This window comes from Drosophila gunungcola, unplaced genomic scaffold (genome assembly GCF_025200985.1).
Source record: "Drosophila gunungcola strain Sukarami unplaced genomic scaffold, Dgunungcola_SK_2 000147F, whole genome shotgun sequence".
Taxonomy (NCBI): Eukaryota; Metazoa; Arthropoda; class Insecta; order Diptera; family Drosophilidae; genus Drosophila; species Drosophila gunungcola.
Genome location: NW_026453308.1, coordinates 33,801 through 53,927, shown reverse-complemented (window position 1 = coordinate 53,927; position 20,127 = coordinate 33,801). Strand labels below are relative to the sequence as shown.

General features: G+C 37.4%; 2 protein-coding genes across 8 annotated transcripts; one reads left to right on the top strand and one right to left on the bottom strand.

Annotated features, from left to right (window-relative positions):
* LOC128265687 (calcitonin gene-related peptide type 1 receptor) lies at positions 1-19,966 on the bottom strand. Of its 7 annotated transcripts, none has more exons than XM_053001874.1 (11): positions 7,896-8,184; positions 7,513-7,821; positions 4,767-4,985; positions 3,736-4,036; positions 2,971-3,061; positions 2,817-2,908; positions 2,627-2,753; positions 1,968-2,069; positions 1,577-1,695; positions 842-915; positions 1-781 (listed from the first exon to the last, which is right to left on the bottom strand). In XM_053001874.1, the coding sequence occupies exons 3-11, from the start codon at positions 4,972-4,974 to the stop codon at positions 402-404; spliced, it is 1,494 nt and encodes a 497-aa protein (XP_052857834.1). In that variant the 5' UTR covers positions 4,975-4,985; positions 7,513-7,821; positions 7,896-8,184; the 3' UTR covers positions 1-401. The 7 variants fall into 7 exon arrangements, with proteins under 7 accessions (XP_052857834.1, XP_052857835.1, XP_052857836.1 ...); XM_053001875.1 differs by having other exon boundaries at positions 7,560-7,821; XM_053001876.1 differs by lacking the exons at positions 7,513-7,821; positions 7,896-8,184 and adding an exon at positions 19,776-19,966.
* Positions 10,727-12,408, top strand: LOC128265688 (mucin-5AC). Its single transcript, XM_053001880.1, has 3 exons — positions 10,727-11,001; positions 11,320-12,170; positions 12,238-12,408. Exons 1-3 carry the CDS (start codon positions 10,728-10,730, stop codon positions 12,244-12,246), a joined length of 1,134 nt encoding a protein of 377 aa, XP_052857840.1. The 5' UTR covers position 10,727; the 3' UTR covers positions 12,247-12,408.
* Positions 19,967-20,127: the final 161 nt, after the last annotated feature.

Here is a 20,127-nt window from a genome sequence, read left to right as displayed (position 1 = left end):
ATGAGTTAGCTAAATGTATATTAAAAAGGGCCTCATTCTCATTTTATTAATTTTCTCAAAAAAAAAACGGACATCTGGCCAAAACTCGGGCCCTCTGGCCCAGTGTGCGCTGTGAAAAATATATTAGTTTTCAAATACGTTTCTAATTGAAAACATTTAATTTTTGCAATAGCTGCAAGGTTATATAAATTTCGGCTTGCCGAAGTTAGCTTTTTTCCATGTTTTTTGTGATGCTTTAAATAAAAATTATAGCAAGTGAAAATAAGGTTGACTTTTTGACTGACTTCTTGCGTTATTTGTATCAGGATAATGAAAAAAAGAAATGCTTTTGCTTGAACTCCGTTCAGAATTTTTGCTCGGCGATGCGGTCAATATTTCGATCGACCCTCGCGTGGTAATTCTTAAACGCCCAATTCGCGGCTGGGCGTGGTCGTGGCCATCTGCCCGGTATTACTCCCCGGCGGCGGAGCGGTCACCAGTCGGGGCAGCCACTTGTTGAGCAGCGTGCGAATGGCGAAGGTGACGTCATGGTTGGCGAAGCAGAACAGGAAGGAGACCACGAATCCTTGCAGGCTGACCAGGACGACGGAGAGCAGCTGGTAGAAGCGGTCCAGCTGGGTGCCCGCATCCGGACGATAGGGCAGCAGGAAGTGCTGCAGGCCGAACAGCGGCACCAGGATAATGGTGGCCCGCACCGCCTTGCGGATGGCCAGGGGCGCAGGTTGGGCGGACTGGGGATGCAGCTTCCGGACGATCACCCGCAGCACGTTGATCAGGAAAACTGGTGGAGACAATGGTGGTTAGCATTTCCACATTATTTGGGTGACCGATCGCATATTACTAAAGCTAGCCAGCAGCGAGAGGGTTATGGGCACCGAGAAGATCCACAGGTAAAGGCTGTCATTTATCCAGCAGCTGAAAGAAATTAAGCTAGTCAGATGCATGGTAAGTTTGGGAGAAGCTAGCAAAGCTAAAATTGTAGTAGCAGAAGTTTAAGGTTTAATTGAAATAATTTTATAGTAATTTTGGAGTGATTTTTAATTTAGTTTCAAATGTTTTTCAGTGGTTTGCAGAAATTCTAGGGAAATTTTGAAAACATTATAGAGTGTTGTGTGTGTGTGTCAAGTGTACTAAAATTCAAAATGTCGAGGTTTGAATGCCATTCGATTTTACATTTTTTCAACAAGTTCGGCGTGGTACGACATTCCATTTTAGGACCATTATTATTAGACATTATTTTTGTGGAAAATTGTTGAAAGCTTTAATTTTCTAACATTCTGCTTTGCAATATCCCTTTATTACGTTGGCCTATTTTTATTAAGTTTAATTGTAGTTGCTTGTTAATTTATTATCGAGGCTTCAAATCAACTACAAATGAAATTAATTAAAATTAAAAAAATTGTGCTATTAAGTTGTTGACTTCCATGGGTGAAGATTAAAGGAAAGTTTGGAGAAAATGTCAACTTTTGTAAGCATAATGACGATTGCCTAATGAAAGGAATAACGTTGAATTTATTATGAAATAAGAATGCTTGTATAAGAACCAACTTATCGAATTTAATTTACAAGGACTCACTGTTTGTTATCCGGGCCGCTGAAATGCCTGGCCAATCCGTAGACCATGGCAACGGGAATCGGCGATAACCAGCTGATGACAATGAACCACCGCATCACAATCGTGTCCTTGACAAAGACCTGGTGAAAAAAGAAGGGGGTTGAGTCAGTTACCGGACACTACTGGCATCTCAGCTTGACGGTGACTGAAAGCAGTTGGCCAAAGTTGCGATTTGCACTCTGGCAAATTGAAAGGGGAAATCCAATGCCACAGTAGCGGCTGCAGCAAATCACGCCTGTCATGCACAGAACTCTCTCATAAAGAATGCAGACTTACACGGCAATTACAGAGATTTGCATGGCCAATGTGAATGGATAAAGGGATAACTTGAGCACGGTCTCAACTGACTTACCACAACGAGCACCAGGTGTAGATGCAGCCCCTCACAGAACATCCAGAAGTAGTTGACCAACATGAAATAGTGCACCACCAGATGCAAGCCAATGCACCAGAGCTGAAAGTACACGGTAAAGTAGTTAGGCAATTGGCAACACTTCAAGAAAATATCAGCCATTGTGAACAGAATTTTATGAAAAAAAACAAAAGTCCTTAAATCATGTAAATTCGTTAAAGGTTAGTAAAATTAGGACTATATTAAAAAAATGTTATTAAAAAATTTTGTGTGTTATTTTAATGTTGTTGGAGTTATATTGTGGGTTTGTGTAGGAATTGTTGGAGTCATAATAAAACAATAATGTTGGAAAACTGTCAGAAGTACAACAAAACAGAAATCACATTGTTGGAGTGTTGTCAAAGAATTGAAGTATTTTTAAAGTATTATGGGTGTAATTTTCAAATACTGCAGGATAATCCTTTAAATTTTATGTGTAGTTAAACAGAGCAAATAATGTTGGAGTATTGTTAAAGAATTTTTTAGGTAATGAAGGTTTGTTTGACTGACAATATGTAATATTCTTATTAAAAATGTTTAAGCAAAGCAAACTTAAAACCCAATGACACATTTTAAAGTATGATGGTAAAACTCTTGTTTTCTTGCACTGTTTAGCTTACCGGATTCTCGGCTATGGTTTCGTTTCGTTCCACCACCAGGCGGTACCATAAAATCCAGGCCACACAGGTGCAGGCCAGCGAGGCGAACAGGTGAACATGAATCCGAATCCGGGTGCAGCGCAGGGATCTGCGAACGGGATATCCGCCCATCAGTATCAGCATGGAAGTGGAAGCGGCGACAAACACTTACTTGAAGCCCAGAAAGATAATAATCGATATGAGCAGGGCCAGCAGGGAGAGGGCGTAGCCCTTCACGTACAGCTCGTTGATGAACTGGCGAAACTGCATTGGCAAGTTTCATGATTAATGCCCGATTCTTTCCATGATGCCGCCGGTACACTTACCTCCAGGTCTTCGTAGTCCACGCAGTTGGTGTAATTGGACCAGGTCTGATTGCTTACCGGATGACGGAACCAGGAGCCGTTCTCCAGACAGCTGTGAATGCAAAAAGCTTACGATAATTGTGGCTGCATATGTGACGAGTGCAAGGGGATTTTCAAACAAAGTGCCTGACCAAGAACAAGGTACTTAACTTGGCCAAAACGCAACCGAGTTTAATTGTAAATTAAGGTGCGCATGTTCTCGTTTCGAGAAAAACGAAGTATTTAACGGGTAAACTTAGGATAATAACGCTGCCCGCAATAAGGGCTACTTTGCAGAGACGTTGGTGTATTGCTGACTTGTTGTTGTTATTTATTTTTATTTATTATTTATTTATTTTTTTTAATTTAGGTAGTGTGGTTAATGTAATAAAAGTGGAATTGTTAAACAAATTTTTTAAAAAAGGGTTGAATTCCTTTTTAATAATTTCGTAGTTTTATTTAAATTTAGCATAAATGTTGTTTGTATAAATCATCCCAAAATTGAAAGCCATAAAATATGTTGCGAGTTTTTACACAACAAACGTTATTTAATAGATATATGTTGTATTGTTTAGGCCAAAGAAAACATTAAAATAAATACTAAACAATACGAGGAATTTCCGTATTTATGCCTGGGAGAACATTGCGATTTGTAGAATGTTTATGCGATTCGAAACCATGCGATGACTGAAAATCGATCCATTCCCCGAAGGCGTAATATTTAGCCATTTTGGGCATTTAACTCACGTCTTGTGGGCCAGAAACTTGCTGTTGAATCCCTCTACGAAGTCGGGACAATATTGACTCAGCACGGTGCCCGCCGGCGTCCGGGGCCAGCAGAGATATCCGTCAAAGTTCAAGGGGCAGAAGAACAGCGGCTCCCGCTGATTTGTGGCCATCGTTGCACTGAGAACGGTGGCCATTAGCTCCTCCTTTTCCGCCACCTCCTCGTCCACGTTCCGCATATCAATGGCGCCCTCGTTCAATACAGCGTCCTCAAGATATCGCGGCACGGGGCTGAAATTCTCCGGCAAATCCGACTCGTAGTCTATGCACGGCAAAAAATTTACAATCTAATTAAGTTACATACTAATATTGAATTTTAAGCTATGGAATTACCCTAGGTATTAGGTCGTCAGTTTTATTAACGTTTTATTGTTTTATACAATAATTATAAAACAAATTTTTCGGTTCATAAAATAGCAGTACGGTCAATACTAAAAATTGATTAAAATCATCAGCATTTAAAATACAATTGTGATGCGTTTTTTTTGCTTTAAATTGACCAAAATTTGCCGCACAGCTCAAATATTTACTGCTCCGTGCAGCTATCACCATCAGTTTTCGACAAAACATTTTTTATTTACAAAAAAAAATTTGTAAATGTTAACTTTGCAATTTTGCAGTTATTTGGTTGTTTCTTTTGGATATAATTATGTCCTAATAATTCAGCATTACGCTTTTAATTTAAACGATCGAATTATTAAACTTACACGTATATAAATCGAAATTGAGATGTTTTCAAGAATTTTAAAGAATAACTGAAAGGGTATATAAAGTTTGGCTTGCCGAAGTTTGCTTCCTGCTTTGTTATACCTAATATTAAACCAATTAAAAAAGCTTTTTAAACCATTGATATATACTTTTTTTAAATAAACAGAATCAGATGGGCCGTAATTTAATTACATTTTGTTTTCATGCGCCTGCTTTCCGTTTTATTTGCTGTATGCACATCGGCATGTGGCAAATCACGTATACGCCTGGTGGCCGCCACTCACCTGTTGCTGCCCCGAGTGAAACTGATGGGTCGGCCGCATAGTATGTGACATTCTTGTATCGGTACACGCACTCGGCATACAAACGCTTCAAAAATATGCGCAGATTATCCTGCGTTTGGGACTGGTTCGCCGTTTCCACATTTTCCGACGTTGAATCTGAAGCGACTGTCCCCATCGTGGGTGTGTCAAAGTGGGTAACTCTTGTCATGGGTTAATGCGCTGAAAAAAGTATTATAAAGTATGCATGAGAAAGGGAAAATAAATTTAGGTTTGGGGTAAGGAAAATTTGGGAGGAATTTTTCACTGAATTTCTGGTATTTTTGGTAACACATTCATATACATAGCTTTCAACATATTTGAAAGGTTTAAAAATAAATGAATGGAAAATAAGTAGTTTTTAATTTAAACTGTAATTTTTTTTAAGTGAAAGTATAAAAATGTACATTGATTTTGTGTCAAATTCGTCAGCATATTTAGAAATTCAACCTCAAATTTTGATATCCTTAAAAAAGGATTCTGGTTTTTTGAATTTTTTAAATAACTGCCTAACTAATTGAAAGTCCAATACTTTCTTCTTAATATATGTTAGGTTTCTTAAACGAATTAATTTGCGAATGACTTTAAGCAAAATTTGGATGGGACATCATACCAAATTTTAAGTAATAGATATATTTTTAAAATATCTCAAATTTTAAATATTTCTTAAATTATTATTAGATTAGGTATTTATTTCTCTAAGTCTAGCGCGCACCACGAAGGGAATTCGAGCCGCTGGTGGCTGTCCGTTCGTGTGTGCATTTCTAATTTGGTTAGGCTTCAAAGAGTTGACTGAGTTGTGATGATATCTGCTGCGACCCGGAGCGAATAGAAAGTCCCTCGTCCGGAATATATATAGTGTCCCTTGGCCCTGGGACCCCACCATCAATATTGGAGCAGCAATCTCCAACCGTAGTGCACAGCTAGTCATATGTTGTAAATCAGTTTATTGTCTAATTAATGGCGGTGCTTAACTGTGACACTGTTTTTGCAACAGAGGTGGGGGCGAACTTAATTGCATTTCGTCACAAAGACAAAGCAAATGCCACGGGGTAAAAACTCAAATGAAATGCACATCGATCGAGTGCGGGCAAAATTAAACGACAGAAGGCAGTTGGTGGCACACACATGTGCATGTAGAACGGGATGAGCTGCAAAGTTCTTGCCTAACTTGGTTATATTTTTAATCAAAACTCGTTTCACTTGATTGAGTTTCCACAGAAGCCTGCAGACGAGCGCAACACGAGCTATGGTATAAGGATTTTCCCGGGCCCCAGACAAAACTTTAATTTGCGGCATTAATTTATTACACAGCTTGGGACAGTTTCCATGATGGAAATGGCGCTGGCTAAACATTCTTGCATGTTATTTATTTTTGCAAGTGCCTTGGCCAGGCAATTAGTCCCAGGTAGAAGAGACAGGACGAAGGATGGCCAAAAGACGAAAGGACGAAAGGATGAGAGGAAGGCCCTTTGTTGGCCATCAATTCAACTGCCGGACTCCAGAAACTAATGAGTGTTAATTGCATTTACTGTCTCAGTGAATTAAAACCATTGCAATATTTCAGCTCTATCATCCCTATTTTGAGACAAAATATAATTGTAATTGAAATGGCAAACAATTCGGAGCATAATCCACTGTTTCCGTTTGTCATGCCATTTTGCCGCAGGCACTATTAAGAACAGTGAGTTTTATAAATACAATCTAGTATAATTAATAAGAAGGGAATAAGCCTACAAATACTTAACCAAAAGTTCAAATAATCCATGCAAACTTGCTTGTAACAATGTTCTGCAGAAATAATAATAAAACGGAATGTTCCTGAGATTCCGCAAATTATTTTTTGTCGATACCAACTATCAAAGCTATTTGTTAGAAAATGTAAAAATAAATTGCATTCATTCACTTACTCAGTGAAATAAAAAAATATATCTAACTATTTTGCTTTGACTATTTTCAGTTATTCTTTGTTGTCAATTGCATAAACTTAAGAAGGAAGTATTGCTTTCCTTTGCAATAACAAAATAAACGCTGCCTTGAACATAAGATATGTCATTTTTTCTCAACGATTCTTTGCTGTCTAATGCCAGTTCTAACAGAAATAAAAAAAAACAATATGTTCCTTTGCTCTGTTATTTTATTATTTTTTTTTGCTTTATACTTGTACAGAAATCCTGGCGCTAGTTACAAACAAATCACATACAACTTTGCCCTAAACTAAAAAAGCCCTAGAAGAAAGTCGCAAGCATCTGCAACATTTCAGCCAAATTGTTTTGCTTGCAAAGTTCTTATTTTGAGGCATCCATAAAACACAAATAATTGGAAAACGTTTGCTTGCATAAATTATGCAAGAAATCGAAATTTATTGTCAACAAACGGAAGGAGAAAAGAACAAGGACTTTCGTGCAGAGGACCTCCCGCTGCAATAGATACAAATGGCCAATCAATTGCGGGGGTTGTTAGTGGGGGGAAAAAAAAGCTGGCCAAGGAATAATTATATGTACACATGCTGAATATTGATGATGAATTGTTTTGTCTAGCAGCGAGGAAACAAAAGAATGAAATTAATAGAGGCTGGGGAGAGGAGAGCAAAGCCGTCAGTGCGGTTAATGATGCTGGCGGCATTCGCAGGCCGGAAACGGAAATGCCGACAAACACACACACACACAAACATCCAGGCCAAAATGGAAGTGAACATGCGAAATAATACCATATTATTCGACCATTCTTGTCGGATCAATTATAATAACAAATTACTTCATCCGCAGCGTCTGGGTCACCAAATGCAATTACCCACGCTGTACTGGCCACGAATAATCCAGAGTTCCGTGTTGGTGGTGCTGGGCATAAAAGTTGCCAAGCTTGCGAATTATTGCACTCATTTTCCGGCCAATCACGGCTCGAATTTTCCTGTATGGCGCAAAAACTTTTCGCATAAACCAAGTACAATTAGGCGGAGGCCAGAAATCGAATTATTTATTTGTACTGTGTACGCAAAATATTTAATTCGATTGTTTACCTAATTAAAGTAGCGAAAATTAAGTTTCGTGCGGCGCCCAAATTATGCGAAATATTTTCGAAAATATTTTTCACCTGATATTCACTTAATTATTGTCGAGATTTATTGAAGAACAGGGGCCAACGGATCACTTACATTGGGGCACCAAGTCAATTTAATTCATTGAATTGTTTAAAACTACCGCTGCCATTCATTGAAAATTTAAACAATCGACCGTATGTTTGAGTTCACCGCGTTCATCACGTACAACAACTAGGCACAAAACAAAACAAAAAGTACATTCAAAACACATGGAAATTCGTACGCGGTTTGTTATCGGCGGCCAAATAATTCCGCTCCGCTTTCTGCACCGCTCTGCTCCGCGTTTCGATGGCAAGTGGCACGGCATCCGGCGAAAATCGCCTGCCGAGGCTGCTGGCCTTGCCATCGCATTTTCTCCATTTTCCCGCCCATTTTCACCCACATTTCACTGAAAAAAATGGTTAAAGAAATTACTCTGAGTATAGGCACATTTTTTTATCACGTCCATAAATATATTTTAAGCAATGCACAGGCTTAATTTCGAAAAGTAATATTGAATTGAATTCATCAAGAAGGTTTTTTTTTTTAAATAAAAGCATCTCAAAAACTTAAATAACTGATATACAAATAGTTGACTTGAATTGCTTCTTAAAAAGACTTAATTCTGTATTGAGTAAATATTATAATATAAAAGAAAATTATTATTATATAGTTTTAAATAAAAGTGCAAGCAATTAATTGAACCATATGTTTTTCTCAGTGCACAAATGCTGCTTTTCCGAGCTCTGCTTGCCAGCAACAAGTGGCTTGTGCACTGCTTTGTGTGCCCAGCACACAATTTGTTGTGGGCAAATATAACAGTTTCCCCAGTGGGCGTGGCCCACACAGCCGGAACTCACAAATTGTTAAAGATTTTGGATTTAGCGGGGGTATTTATTTAACCCAGCTGGCACGTTCGCTTTTTACAAAAAAAAACATTTATTGTTTTTTTTTTGAGGATATATCTAGGACATTAAAATAGAAAATTGCAGTTTCTAAACTTGAAATGTATTGTTTAGATAAACACAACTAAAGAAACCTACCACTTTAATAAACTTTTAAGGATAGTGAAGTTATATGTTGTTCGAAATTAAAATTTATACATATTTTGTATATTAAGGCAATCCAATCCCACTTTAATGGTTTTTTTCTATTGTTTTATTTTATATTTATTGCCAAGATTAAATGTTTTTATTTAAATTGTAAATGATTTCATTTTTCTTTAAAATAATTGACTTAAATCTCCAAATAACATTTTTAATACAAAATAAAATGAAATTCAACGAACCATTTTCTACTTTGATACAGTTTGGTCGCTAGAGAAAAGGAAGGTTTAAAACCCTTCAAATACACAGACACTGGTGTGTGTTTCATTTTGGAACTGTAGTAGTTAAGAACATTTGATGAGAGTGCAGGGCAAATTTTTGTTTTATCAACGAGTAACCTTCAAGACTCAGCTTTAGTGAATACTTCGTTTCACTTTACTTCAACTCTTCATTCATGTAAACTATTTCCTTGAACCACTTCCATAAAATTTATTCATACATATTTTATACCCTGCATAGTGAAGGAGTATAAATATTTTATGCGATTCTCTGCTGTTCTTCTGAGGAAATGCAACCAACTTAGAATGGATCAAAAATTCTTTAAAACATAACATGTATAAAATGTATTTTGCAATTAGCACACGTTGAATGTGGAGTGAAAATTCTGGGGTTTTAAGCATAATTCCTCAAAAAATTCTTGTTCAGAAGGGCAAGATTATAAGAAACTGGTTCTTCCATAAAGTTTTTTATTTTCTGCACACTTTCAAATATATGTATATGAATGTGCATGTTCCCTTGCATCTTCTTACACTGCTCTTTTATGAATGCTCAGGGAAAAGTACGTAAGTGGCTTACACTTTTTAATTGTTTGTTTATTAGACACTTTTTCTTGGTTACTTGGCTTGCAGTTAAAATGGCTTAAGAGTAATTGGCTAAGCTTATTAATTTGATATATTTATATAGTTACTTCAGTGTTTTAATATTCAAGGAGCTAGTAAGTCTGCAATTTGCTTTATTCTGGACCTACAATTTGGTTCCAAGTCAATCTGGTAACAAAAAGCTATGAACATAAAACAGTGTTTGTTCAGTTATTTTTAAACACCGAAAAATTTAAAAATGGGTCAATATGGTTTAGGAAATGGCTATGATGAAAAATATATAATTGAAGTCTTAAGGGCTATAATGGTTGAAAAGTAATTTAAAAAGGCCTAATGATTAAAGTGTGCGCTCTTTATTAAAATACCAATTTGTTTTAATTTAAATTGACGTCTTCTTAGTTTTTGACTTAAACTAAAAATTATTTAAATATTAATTGTTATATCTATCAATAGTTAACAATTTTAAATGAATTGCTCTTAACAGCAAAAGTGCAACGTTAAGTGATTCAGAGTATTTATATAATCGGAAAACACTGGTAAATCTCTTCACCATTATCGCATGCTGTCGTCTTATATCAAATTTAATCCACTTACCCGAGTTAACAACAATCTGGCGCCAGCTGAGAGAGTTTAATGTGGTAGTTCGAGAGTTTGAGCCGCGGAGAAGACAACGCTTTTTTTTTTGTTGTTAGGTAATGCCATAGTACTATGGTATAATGTCACCGTCATCGCTCTCCGGTCGCACGTTCCGGGTCGATAAAAACCGGAGAGACGGGGTCTTAACCAAAAAAAAAAATAAACAAACACAATAGTGATGTAAAGACCACTATCACCTGCACGTTCTAGACTTCGTTTGCCGTCGAGTCGCTGACCCATAAAAGCGGGGATCTCCGTGGCCAGAGCCATCAGTGCCATCGGCAACATGTTCCACTCCAAGTCTCAGTGTCAGTCCGAATCGGGTCTACTGCTGATCCTTTTCGTCCTGGCCTTTGTCGGGATTAGGGGGGACTACGATTGGTATGGCGACTATTCGGGCTCGGAGCTGGACTACATCTTCGCGGATGCGAGCTACGATGCCGTGTGCCCACCGGGTGGCTATCCTGTTTGTGCCACCAATGGCTACACTTACCACCCATTTGCCAGCAAGTGCCGTCTGGACTCGCACAATCTGAAGCAGCTTTTCGCCGGCAAGAAGGGTATGTTTGAGTATCATCTTTTAAATTTTAACTTTCTCCAAGTCTAACCAATGTATCTAATATTTTTTGATTAACTGCAAGTTCCCTTAAAGAACGTACTATTTTGTTTTAAACTATTAAAGTTACTGCTTTTTGGCCAATTTAAAATCAAAAAAAAATTTGAGTCTTTGGCAACTAAAAGAGAGAATTATGAAAGACATAATATTGTTTATATTTTTTTTCAAGCAGTTCAATAAATTCTCTTTCAAAAAATAGAGATAAACAATTGAATAGAACACTCCTTGTATTAAACCAATTTTTATTCATTATTTTTTTCAGAGCTAACCCGTACTGATCTGGACTACTGTCAATCGTATTCGATTCCTGCACAGCAATATTATCCGAAGAGCTCGCCAGTTCAGAGCTTTGGTCCGGTTCGGTATTCCGCATCTTCTGCAAAGAATTCCTATGCATATGCCGCCGCCAGTGGTCCTTATGGCGCCAAGGCTTCGGCCGAGGCTCCGGGTCCATATCCTGTGGCCCCTCCCTCTCATGACGTTTCCTTTTCCTCCGGTCCCGCTGCCTTTATCTCGCCTTCTGCCAAGTATCCTTCTAGGCCTGCTAAGTATCCTTCCTCGCCTGTCAGATATCCTTCCCCGCCCTCATCCTATCCCGCTTATTCCAAAAATGTGCCCGCCTATGCCGCTGTTAATAGCTATACCGACACCACCAGGGCGCCATCCACTGGATCGACTGGATCCGCGTCCACCCTCGCCACTAGGTATCCTGGGTACCCCACCGCATATCCAACAACCACCGAGGCAACAACCTCGCCGGCAACAACCACGGCAGCCACAACCACAGCAGCGACAACCACAGCGGCAATAACCACGGCAGCCACAACCACAGCAGCTACAACCACAGCGGCAACAGCCACGCCGGCAACAACCACATTGGCAACAACGACAGCAGCTACAACCACAGCGGCAACAACCACAGCTTCCACAACCACAGCAGCGACAACCACAGCAGCAACAACCACAGCAGCAACAACCACGGCAGCCACAACCACGGCAGCCACAACCACAGCAGCTACAACCACAGCAGCAACAACCACAGCATCAACAACCACAGCAGCAACAAACACAGCAGCAACAACCACGGTAGCCACAACCACAGCAGCATCTACTGTAAGTAGAAACCACCTATGCGATCTCTGAACCATTTAATCTTATAAATCTTTCGCTTTCGTTCTAGACTCCCTAAACGGAACGGATAAGGCAGCAATCGGTACCACCGCAAACAAAATAATCCCCTCAAAATGTCTAGAAACACCACCGGCCAACCACTTGAAGGCATCACCAATCGAAATCATAATTTTTACCACAGCAATATGTAGAGTGTTTCATTTAGCCCCAATAAAGCAATCAGTACAGCACATTAACAAGTTGAGTTGATCGCATATGGCCCTTGATTTTTGTGGGCACTGAGAAAATTTAGCATCAGTTTGGGTGTTACTTGGCAATAAAAGGGAAAATTATTAAATTTTCAAATTATTGTGAAATACTTTATAATGCAAAACTTTAATTGATAAAATGTACTTGAAAAATGCATTTAAAATCGAAATATTTCAAAAGTATATCTCTTAAATTATTATTAATTTAAATGTTGATAAAATAATGAACTATTTTTATATTGATTCTATAAGACATTGGTTTTGCTACAGTTATTTTCTATAGAGATCAATTTTATTTCGATCTAAAATCATGTTGTATATAAAAAACAATTGCTGAACATGTTAGAACGTTTAAATTAAAAAAGGAAATGTAAATAAAATGATTTTAGTTGAAAATTAATAAATGTATTTATGGATATGTTTGAATCTATATAAAAATATTTATTAATTATGTGAAATGTTTAATGTTTAAACGTATCATCGTTGTTTTTGCATTATTATTAAAATGAGTTTACGGTTAATTTTATTCAATGGAAAATTGAGGGTGATATTGTTAGATTTTTAAATGTGGTGTTGAGGTGTTTGGCTGATGCAGAGTGGGCGGCACTTATCAGCGCCTCTTGCCCCACACACGCTAACAGGTGTTTGGCATTGTTTGCTCGGTGAATTATTTTCGCTGCGGCTTAATAGATTTTTTTAAGCAGTTTTCCGCTTTTGTGCCCGCCCTTATCTTTTGACAATAAAACGGCATTAAAAATGGGACGGAAATCGGCGGCGGAAGGGTCGAAACAATGGGCCACAATGGGCCGTGAGTTGGGGTCTCCTATTTCTGGCTGGAAAACGGAAACGGAAATTAACAAATGCCCCAGGCAGCACTTGGCATGCCAAACAACACAAGGACAACAGCCTGGCTAAAATAGCCATTTATATTCAAATTGTCTTAACTTGGCACAGATTTTTGTACCCACGAGCTGACATCTTTTTTTTTTGCCAGTATTTGTATTTTTTCTGCCTTTGGGGTTGGCCAAAAGTTTAATGGGGAAATCTGCTTAATTAAATGATAAACATTTAATTTGGGACGCCAACTTAGTCAACACTTTGTTTTTTTTTTGTAATAGTTAAGATATAAGATATGTGTAAATAGGGTTTTTTATTACATTATCATTTGTCTTAACAATTTGGTTAGACAAAAAATTATTAAAAATGAAATACATATGTGTGTTTTTGTTTCACACCAGGAATATAAAATTATATAACTAATAAAATATTTAAATTTAATAATTGGGTTGATCAAATGTAACAATATCAAAACCTTTGGGTGTGGTTTCGTATTTATTACCTTATAAGCAAAAGCAGAAAAAAAATGTAACTCAGTGAAAAAGTTAAACGCAGACTCAGACGCTTTTTCTTGCTGTTAAAAAACTGTAATCAAAACCAGACTAAAATTAAGTACAGCGATACAAAAAAGAGAAAGATTGCTTTACAGATTATTAATAATTATAATTTATCGCATTAAAGGTAGGTTAACTTATCTCAGGTCAGGCTTTTAGGTGAGATTCGATTTTACAGGGTTTCTTTCTGTTAATAATTTTGTTGCAGCATTTCTTTTATATTAAAGTTGGAGTCTCGCGAAATGATAATTTTGCCCCCTCAATTCATGCAAAAGCAGTGCACAAACTTGCGCATATTTTGTGTAAAATAATTTGTAAAATCTCATTTATTTGATTTCATTTACTCAACCAGCAATGCTGTTTTTTTCACCGGCAGCTTGTTTTTTTGCTTTGCTCATTAAAAGTTTTCACCGCGAATAGAGAGAGAGAGAGTGCGAAAAGTGCTGAACAGGCAAAAATATTCGGCACAATTGAATGAACTCTTTTTATTTTCGTTTTTTTTTATTTATTTTTTCAAAACTGGCGCCGTTCTTTCAGGCCCAGAAAAATGGAAAACGCTCAAGTGAAAGTGAATCTTGAAAGACAGCTGCCCCAAGTCCGTAAAATCCAATCCGCCCCAACTTTTGATGGCCGATAGCAGATGGCAGTGCCAGCATCCTAAGCCAATTATTGACATTCTCTGGCAGTTTCGCATAAATCAAAATTTGCACAAAACCCACAAAGGAACTTCGGAAAATAAGGAAAAACTCGGAAAGGGGATTAAGTTGGAGGAGCTGTTAGCGGATTTAAATACTGAGTACTCCTTGAATTCGCGAGTCCATCGAAAAATTGTTTTTTAACAAAATAAATTAATGCTAATTTACTTAATTTCATTATTACATAAGATTCACAGCTTATTACGGATTGCAAAGATATTAAAATACTTAAAATGTTAAAGAATTACATTAATATTTGTTATATTATTTATATAAATAAACTTTATTAAATAGTTATTTCTGCTTTTCCTAAATTTTTATGTTTAAATATTTTCAAGGTCCAATTCAAAGTTTTAATTTCCTTAAAGAACATTTGCCTCATTATTAAAACACACACATAATGAAATTTAAGCAAAGTACAACTTTTACCAATTGAAAGTCAAAAGAATTCGGGTGCAGCAAAATCGAGTACAAAGTATCTGACATTCGCGTCACTACAATAAATCACAGCTCTCGTTTTTTAATAAATTTGAAGTGGGATAAGATTTGTGGTGGCTTAGTCGCGGGCAAATATTTTATTTAGATGCCGTGCTGCCACGCCCACGCGGCATAAATCAAATACCGCTCCTTTTGATTCTCATCTTTTTTACAAAAATATTTTTTTCTTGGCCGCTCTGCTCGAATTGATATTTATGGCCGTGAAATCGGCTTATAGCATTACCCATTCCCCCACTCCACTTAACCTATATGTATTGCCCATATATACAACGCTTAGCCAGCGGGTTGTTTACAATTCAGCCGAAATTTGCCACGAAATCGGATCGCATTTTACGGACGAGAACAATGTGTTGGTTATTTTTATTGGATTTAATTGCGAGTACTTGAACGTGGCCGAGAAAACTCGGGGATAAGGTCTCTGCCGGAAGCCTAAAAACCAGGGAAAATAAAATTGGCCCGAGAGTAATCAAATATTGAATGATAGACGGGCGTTGATTCTTTTGGGGGGGGGGGTAAATTTGGATTCCATCAGCTTGGGAATAAACACGCTCCCAATTTGTGTTAAATTTATTGAGAGAATCTCGGGCAGTTTTTCCACTTAACTGACAGCTCGCATCCAATATTCATAGATATCAATTAATTAGCCACCTGACTATTAATCTGTATTACGCTAGTTTAATCACTCGTTTTTATAAATAGCTTTTGTACAGGTATATAATTTAAACGCTGGCAAAAGAAATATTTATACATTTGGAACTGCTATCTGTTGAATGCCTAATTATCTATAATGCCATTTTTGCACTATGATAAATATTAATTTTTTCCAAACTAATAGTGTTTAAGTTTGGGGAGCTGAGGCTGAGTTCATAAAACTATAATATTTTAATGTCATGAAATGAAACTTAAAACATCTTAAAAATGTTATGGAAGTAAGTTGAAATGATAAATTTATTTTTTGTTGTCCTAAAATGTTGAAAAGAATTAAAAGGCAAGCAAAGATAAGCAATCCATATTAAGTACACCATAATTAAATGCATAAAATTTAACTAAATTCTATAATGAGTTTAAAAATTAAGAATTGGGAAACGAATGTGAAATAGAATTGTTACAAATTCCCTTTATATTATAAACTCTTTAGGAACAACAATATGAAATTGAATACAATTTGAATGGCAGAGAAAATGTAATTGAATTTCATTTCTATGAGTTTTTATAACGTAGTTGTTCCAGTGATGTTCATATGCAGGACATAAAAATGTCATTAAATGGGTCATATTATAAAGTGACACCTTTTTTTTTGACATTTATTATTTTAATCTTTCGACTGAGTGTGGTAATATTAGATGGTTGCCAAGCGACTGTTTATTCAGTTCAACGAATATTGGTTATTAATGGGCAATGACAGGGGATGGATGCAGTCACTGCCCCATTAAAATATTTAAATGTCCAAGGCTAATGGACACAAAAAAGTACAGCAGAAGGCGCCCATTGAACATGTTTGCAAAATTAATCAAAAGCGCCTCTGACAGCTCAGGGAGCGTCGCAAGGAAAATAAATTAAAAATACATAAAGCGCTCAATTACGAAATTTGGTACATTTAATTTGTAAGCAAAGCGAAGACAAGACTGGAAGCACAAAAAAAAAAAATAAAAAAAAAAAAAACAGGGAGAAAACCCGGCAGCATTAGAAGCGAGGGAAAAGCTGTGTGTCTGTAGCAATGAAAATGGAATCCAATTTTCATGTATATTTTCTGCCACTGCCCATTTCCCTTTTTGTTTTCCGTGTTTTTTGTTGCCTACTGTTCCGGGGGCAATATAAAAATTTAATATGCGCCCAGAAGTCGGCTGCAATAAAATGCTTAACAGACTTGTAGTGGCGGAAGTAACTTCAATGTGGAATCATAAACCATGATCCAGACCTTGACCACATCCAACCTCCCCCAAATTATGTTGTAATAGTGGCGAAAAACAAGCAAATGGCGACACTTGAGATCCCATTTCCCCACACATTTTCCCCCGGGCAGCAGGCAAACAGACAGACAAACGGAAACAGAAGAGCAGACAGTCGCCTCATTAGGCCACCGGTCAGCGGTCAGCGGAAAAAAGTCCAAAAACCCAGAGGGTCTCGTCTAAAGAGTGTGTGAGTTATAGAGGTTGCATCTCAAATGGGCAGGTCTGGAACAAAACATATGCATACCCGTTTTGGGGGTCGTTTTCGGCTGAAACCACTCATAACTTACTTTCAGGCTTATCGAACAACTTCAAGTCGAATTCAAAAAGGAAGTCTTTGTGTGCGATACAAAAAATGTAAAAATAAATTGTAGTAATGTTTGACAAAAAAATTCCTTAAGATAACCTAACCAAAATTATACACTTTCAAAGGAAAAATGTAATACATATTTTCATATTTAAAATAACTAAATACTGCGGTATGAACTAAAATCATAGCGAAAAATATTAAAAATAAGAACAAAATATTTTCATTTATTATGTTTTTGCACCAGTGTATATACTCTTTTTCTAAAAGACCTCTTTTGAGTTATTTTTAACTAAAACCACTCCTTTAAATCCTAAGAAAAAACACTTCAAAAATGTACAAACTACCCCCAAACAAATAAATTCTGCCAGAATAAGTTTGATTTATATTAGTCCTATCAGATGACAACTCCACAAAGCATTCTCAGGGAATGAGTAGGCAGAAAAGTTTATAAAAGATTTCCTAAGCCAGTGGTTTTATTACAAGACAAGCTAGGATGAACACGAATAGCAATTAGAATACAGTTTATCACTTATGTATAGAAAATGAAGGTCAGGTACTTATTTTAATTAACCATTGACATTTTCCGAATTTTTTGCGGAAAATCTAATATTTGGTTGGTCTGTCTATTGCGGTGGGAAACATTAGTTGAGTGAAACGTCAGCTTGGGTGGTCCATGTCGACACTTGTGAGTCCTTTAATGAAGAACCTGACATCAATGTATATGCGGTTGGACGCGACTTCTTTTGCCCTGGGATGACAGCTGTCATGTACACAAGTGCCCCCATTTGAACCCCCTTCCAGCAACATTTAATGCCCTTTGACCCTCGCCCCCAACCACATTTAATGCCCTTTGACCCCTTCGCAGACGCTGTAAATGTTTGCGTCAGTTTGTATGAGTCATGTAAACACGGCCACCAACTAATGAGTCCTCGTTTAGCTGGCATAGGAATTTGAACAGACAACGATCCTGCGGCAGTCAAAATTAAGAAAAAAAAAACGCAGAGGTATAGTGCTCGTGGCTCCGTTTAAAATAAACTAGGAACTACTGGAATCTGCATGCCAAGTTCCAATTTTTAGCTTTTATCGTTTCCTAGAACTCGACGTTCATACAGACAGACAGACTGACAGAGAGGCGGACATGGCTAGATCGAATCGGCAATTGATCCTGATCAAGAATTTATATGGTCGGAAACGCTTCCTTCCACCTGTTACATACTTTTCAACGAATTCTATATACCCTTTTACTCTTCGAGTAACGGCTGTAAATAGTTACATATGAGTGTAAAACTAAATCAGCCAAGCGTTGATGATACCAAAAGAAATTTCGTTTTTAATAGTATTAAAAGCTTAAAATGATGTGCAATAAAGTAGGGTGTACAATAAGAATGTTATTATGAATGTACAAAATTGGCACCTAAGAATGCACCCTGACCTCGAAACAGCAAAAGCAAATTTTTTTCTTATTGGTTAAAATCTTGAATTTCAACGCCTGATCAATGTCGTACCATTTAATTTTGATTTAAATATTTTAAAAGTGTAATAAAATATATAAATGTTGCTTATGTACATTAAAACCAGTTTTATTCGTAAATAATTGAGCAGACTTTCGATCAAAGTAGACAAGGTGTAAAATTTTACTTAAGATACGCTCTTCTAAGTTTCTACTGGTATTTAAGTAGTTTTTCTTGTTATTTCAAGTTGAAAGCCACAAACTGTAATGCTTACAGTTCGTTTAGTTAATGACAATAATGGACATGTTAAATTCGTAACTATTCAGCAAGACATTTGCCGGAAAGCACGCTCCAGCAACGTCTCGAAAAGAGGGTGGCGGAGTGGAACCCGTCGAAGCCCTCGCAATGGCAGCACATAAGTCAGCTGACAGCGTCTTGTGCATAACTTATTGCACACTTTGGGGGCTGCTCCAGTCCTATATTGCAATTATTTCGCTACACAATCGCCAGTCATTGCGGGTATTTGTATTGGGTCTTAGTCTTAAGCCGGCCGTAACATGTACATAGATATAGAGTATATGCCACCAAGATGTGCGCAGGATGTTCCTTTGGCCAGTGGCTAATTAAATCAGAAACCGCAGCATGGCATCAACTACAAACGGGCCACGCGGCGCATACGCAATGCGAAATGGAAAAGGGACTATTTTAGAGCCTAAAGCAAGCAAAAGGATTGCTGACCGGATTGCTAAATCCCCCTCTCTGACATAAAAAAAAAGAGCGGAGCATACATTTATGCGATTCCTGAATAAATCATCTGTTTGCAGGGACATTTCGATCTTGTTTTTATATTCCTGCCCAAAGTAAATACGGTTCTAACGCGTGTGTGGCCTTGTGTGACAAATTTTCGGGCTTGACAGGCCGCCTGTATTTCCAATATGTCTCGCGCGTAAAATAAACAATATTCACACAACGAAAAGCCTCACGAATTAGGGAAACTTAGCGAATGACGGGTGCAATTAAATGTAATTTGATGTGGTCTGTTTACCTCGACAGCGGGATGCCTCTGGCACTTTTGGGATCGAAAAGTCGCGGTTCGATTTTGGCGCCTCCAATTGTCGTATATTAAACGATCGAATTGCCAAAGCGAGCGTCAAAAAAAAAAAACGCCGTACTCGAAATCAGGAACACACAATTTGAAGGCAGATTCCGAAATCCGCGACCGTTGTGCTCGCCACAGCAACCGGTTGGCAAGTGAATACAAAATTCCAAAACGAATCGAAAGGAACCGATGCGGAGGATTCAAATGGGCAAGCAGTTCGGCACGACTGCTTGTCGAAAACTGTTATACGGCAAAAGTGTATGGACATGTTTTATTTTAGATTTACTAACATATTTTT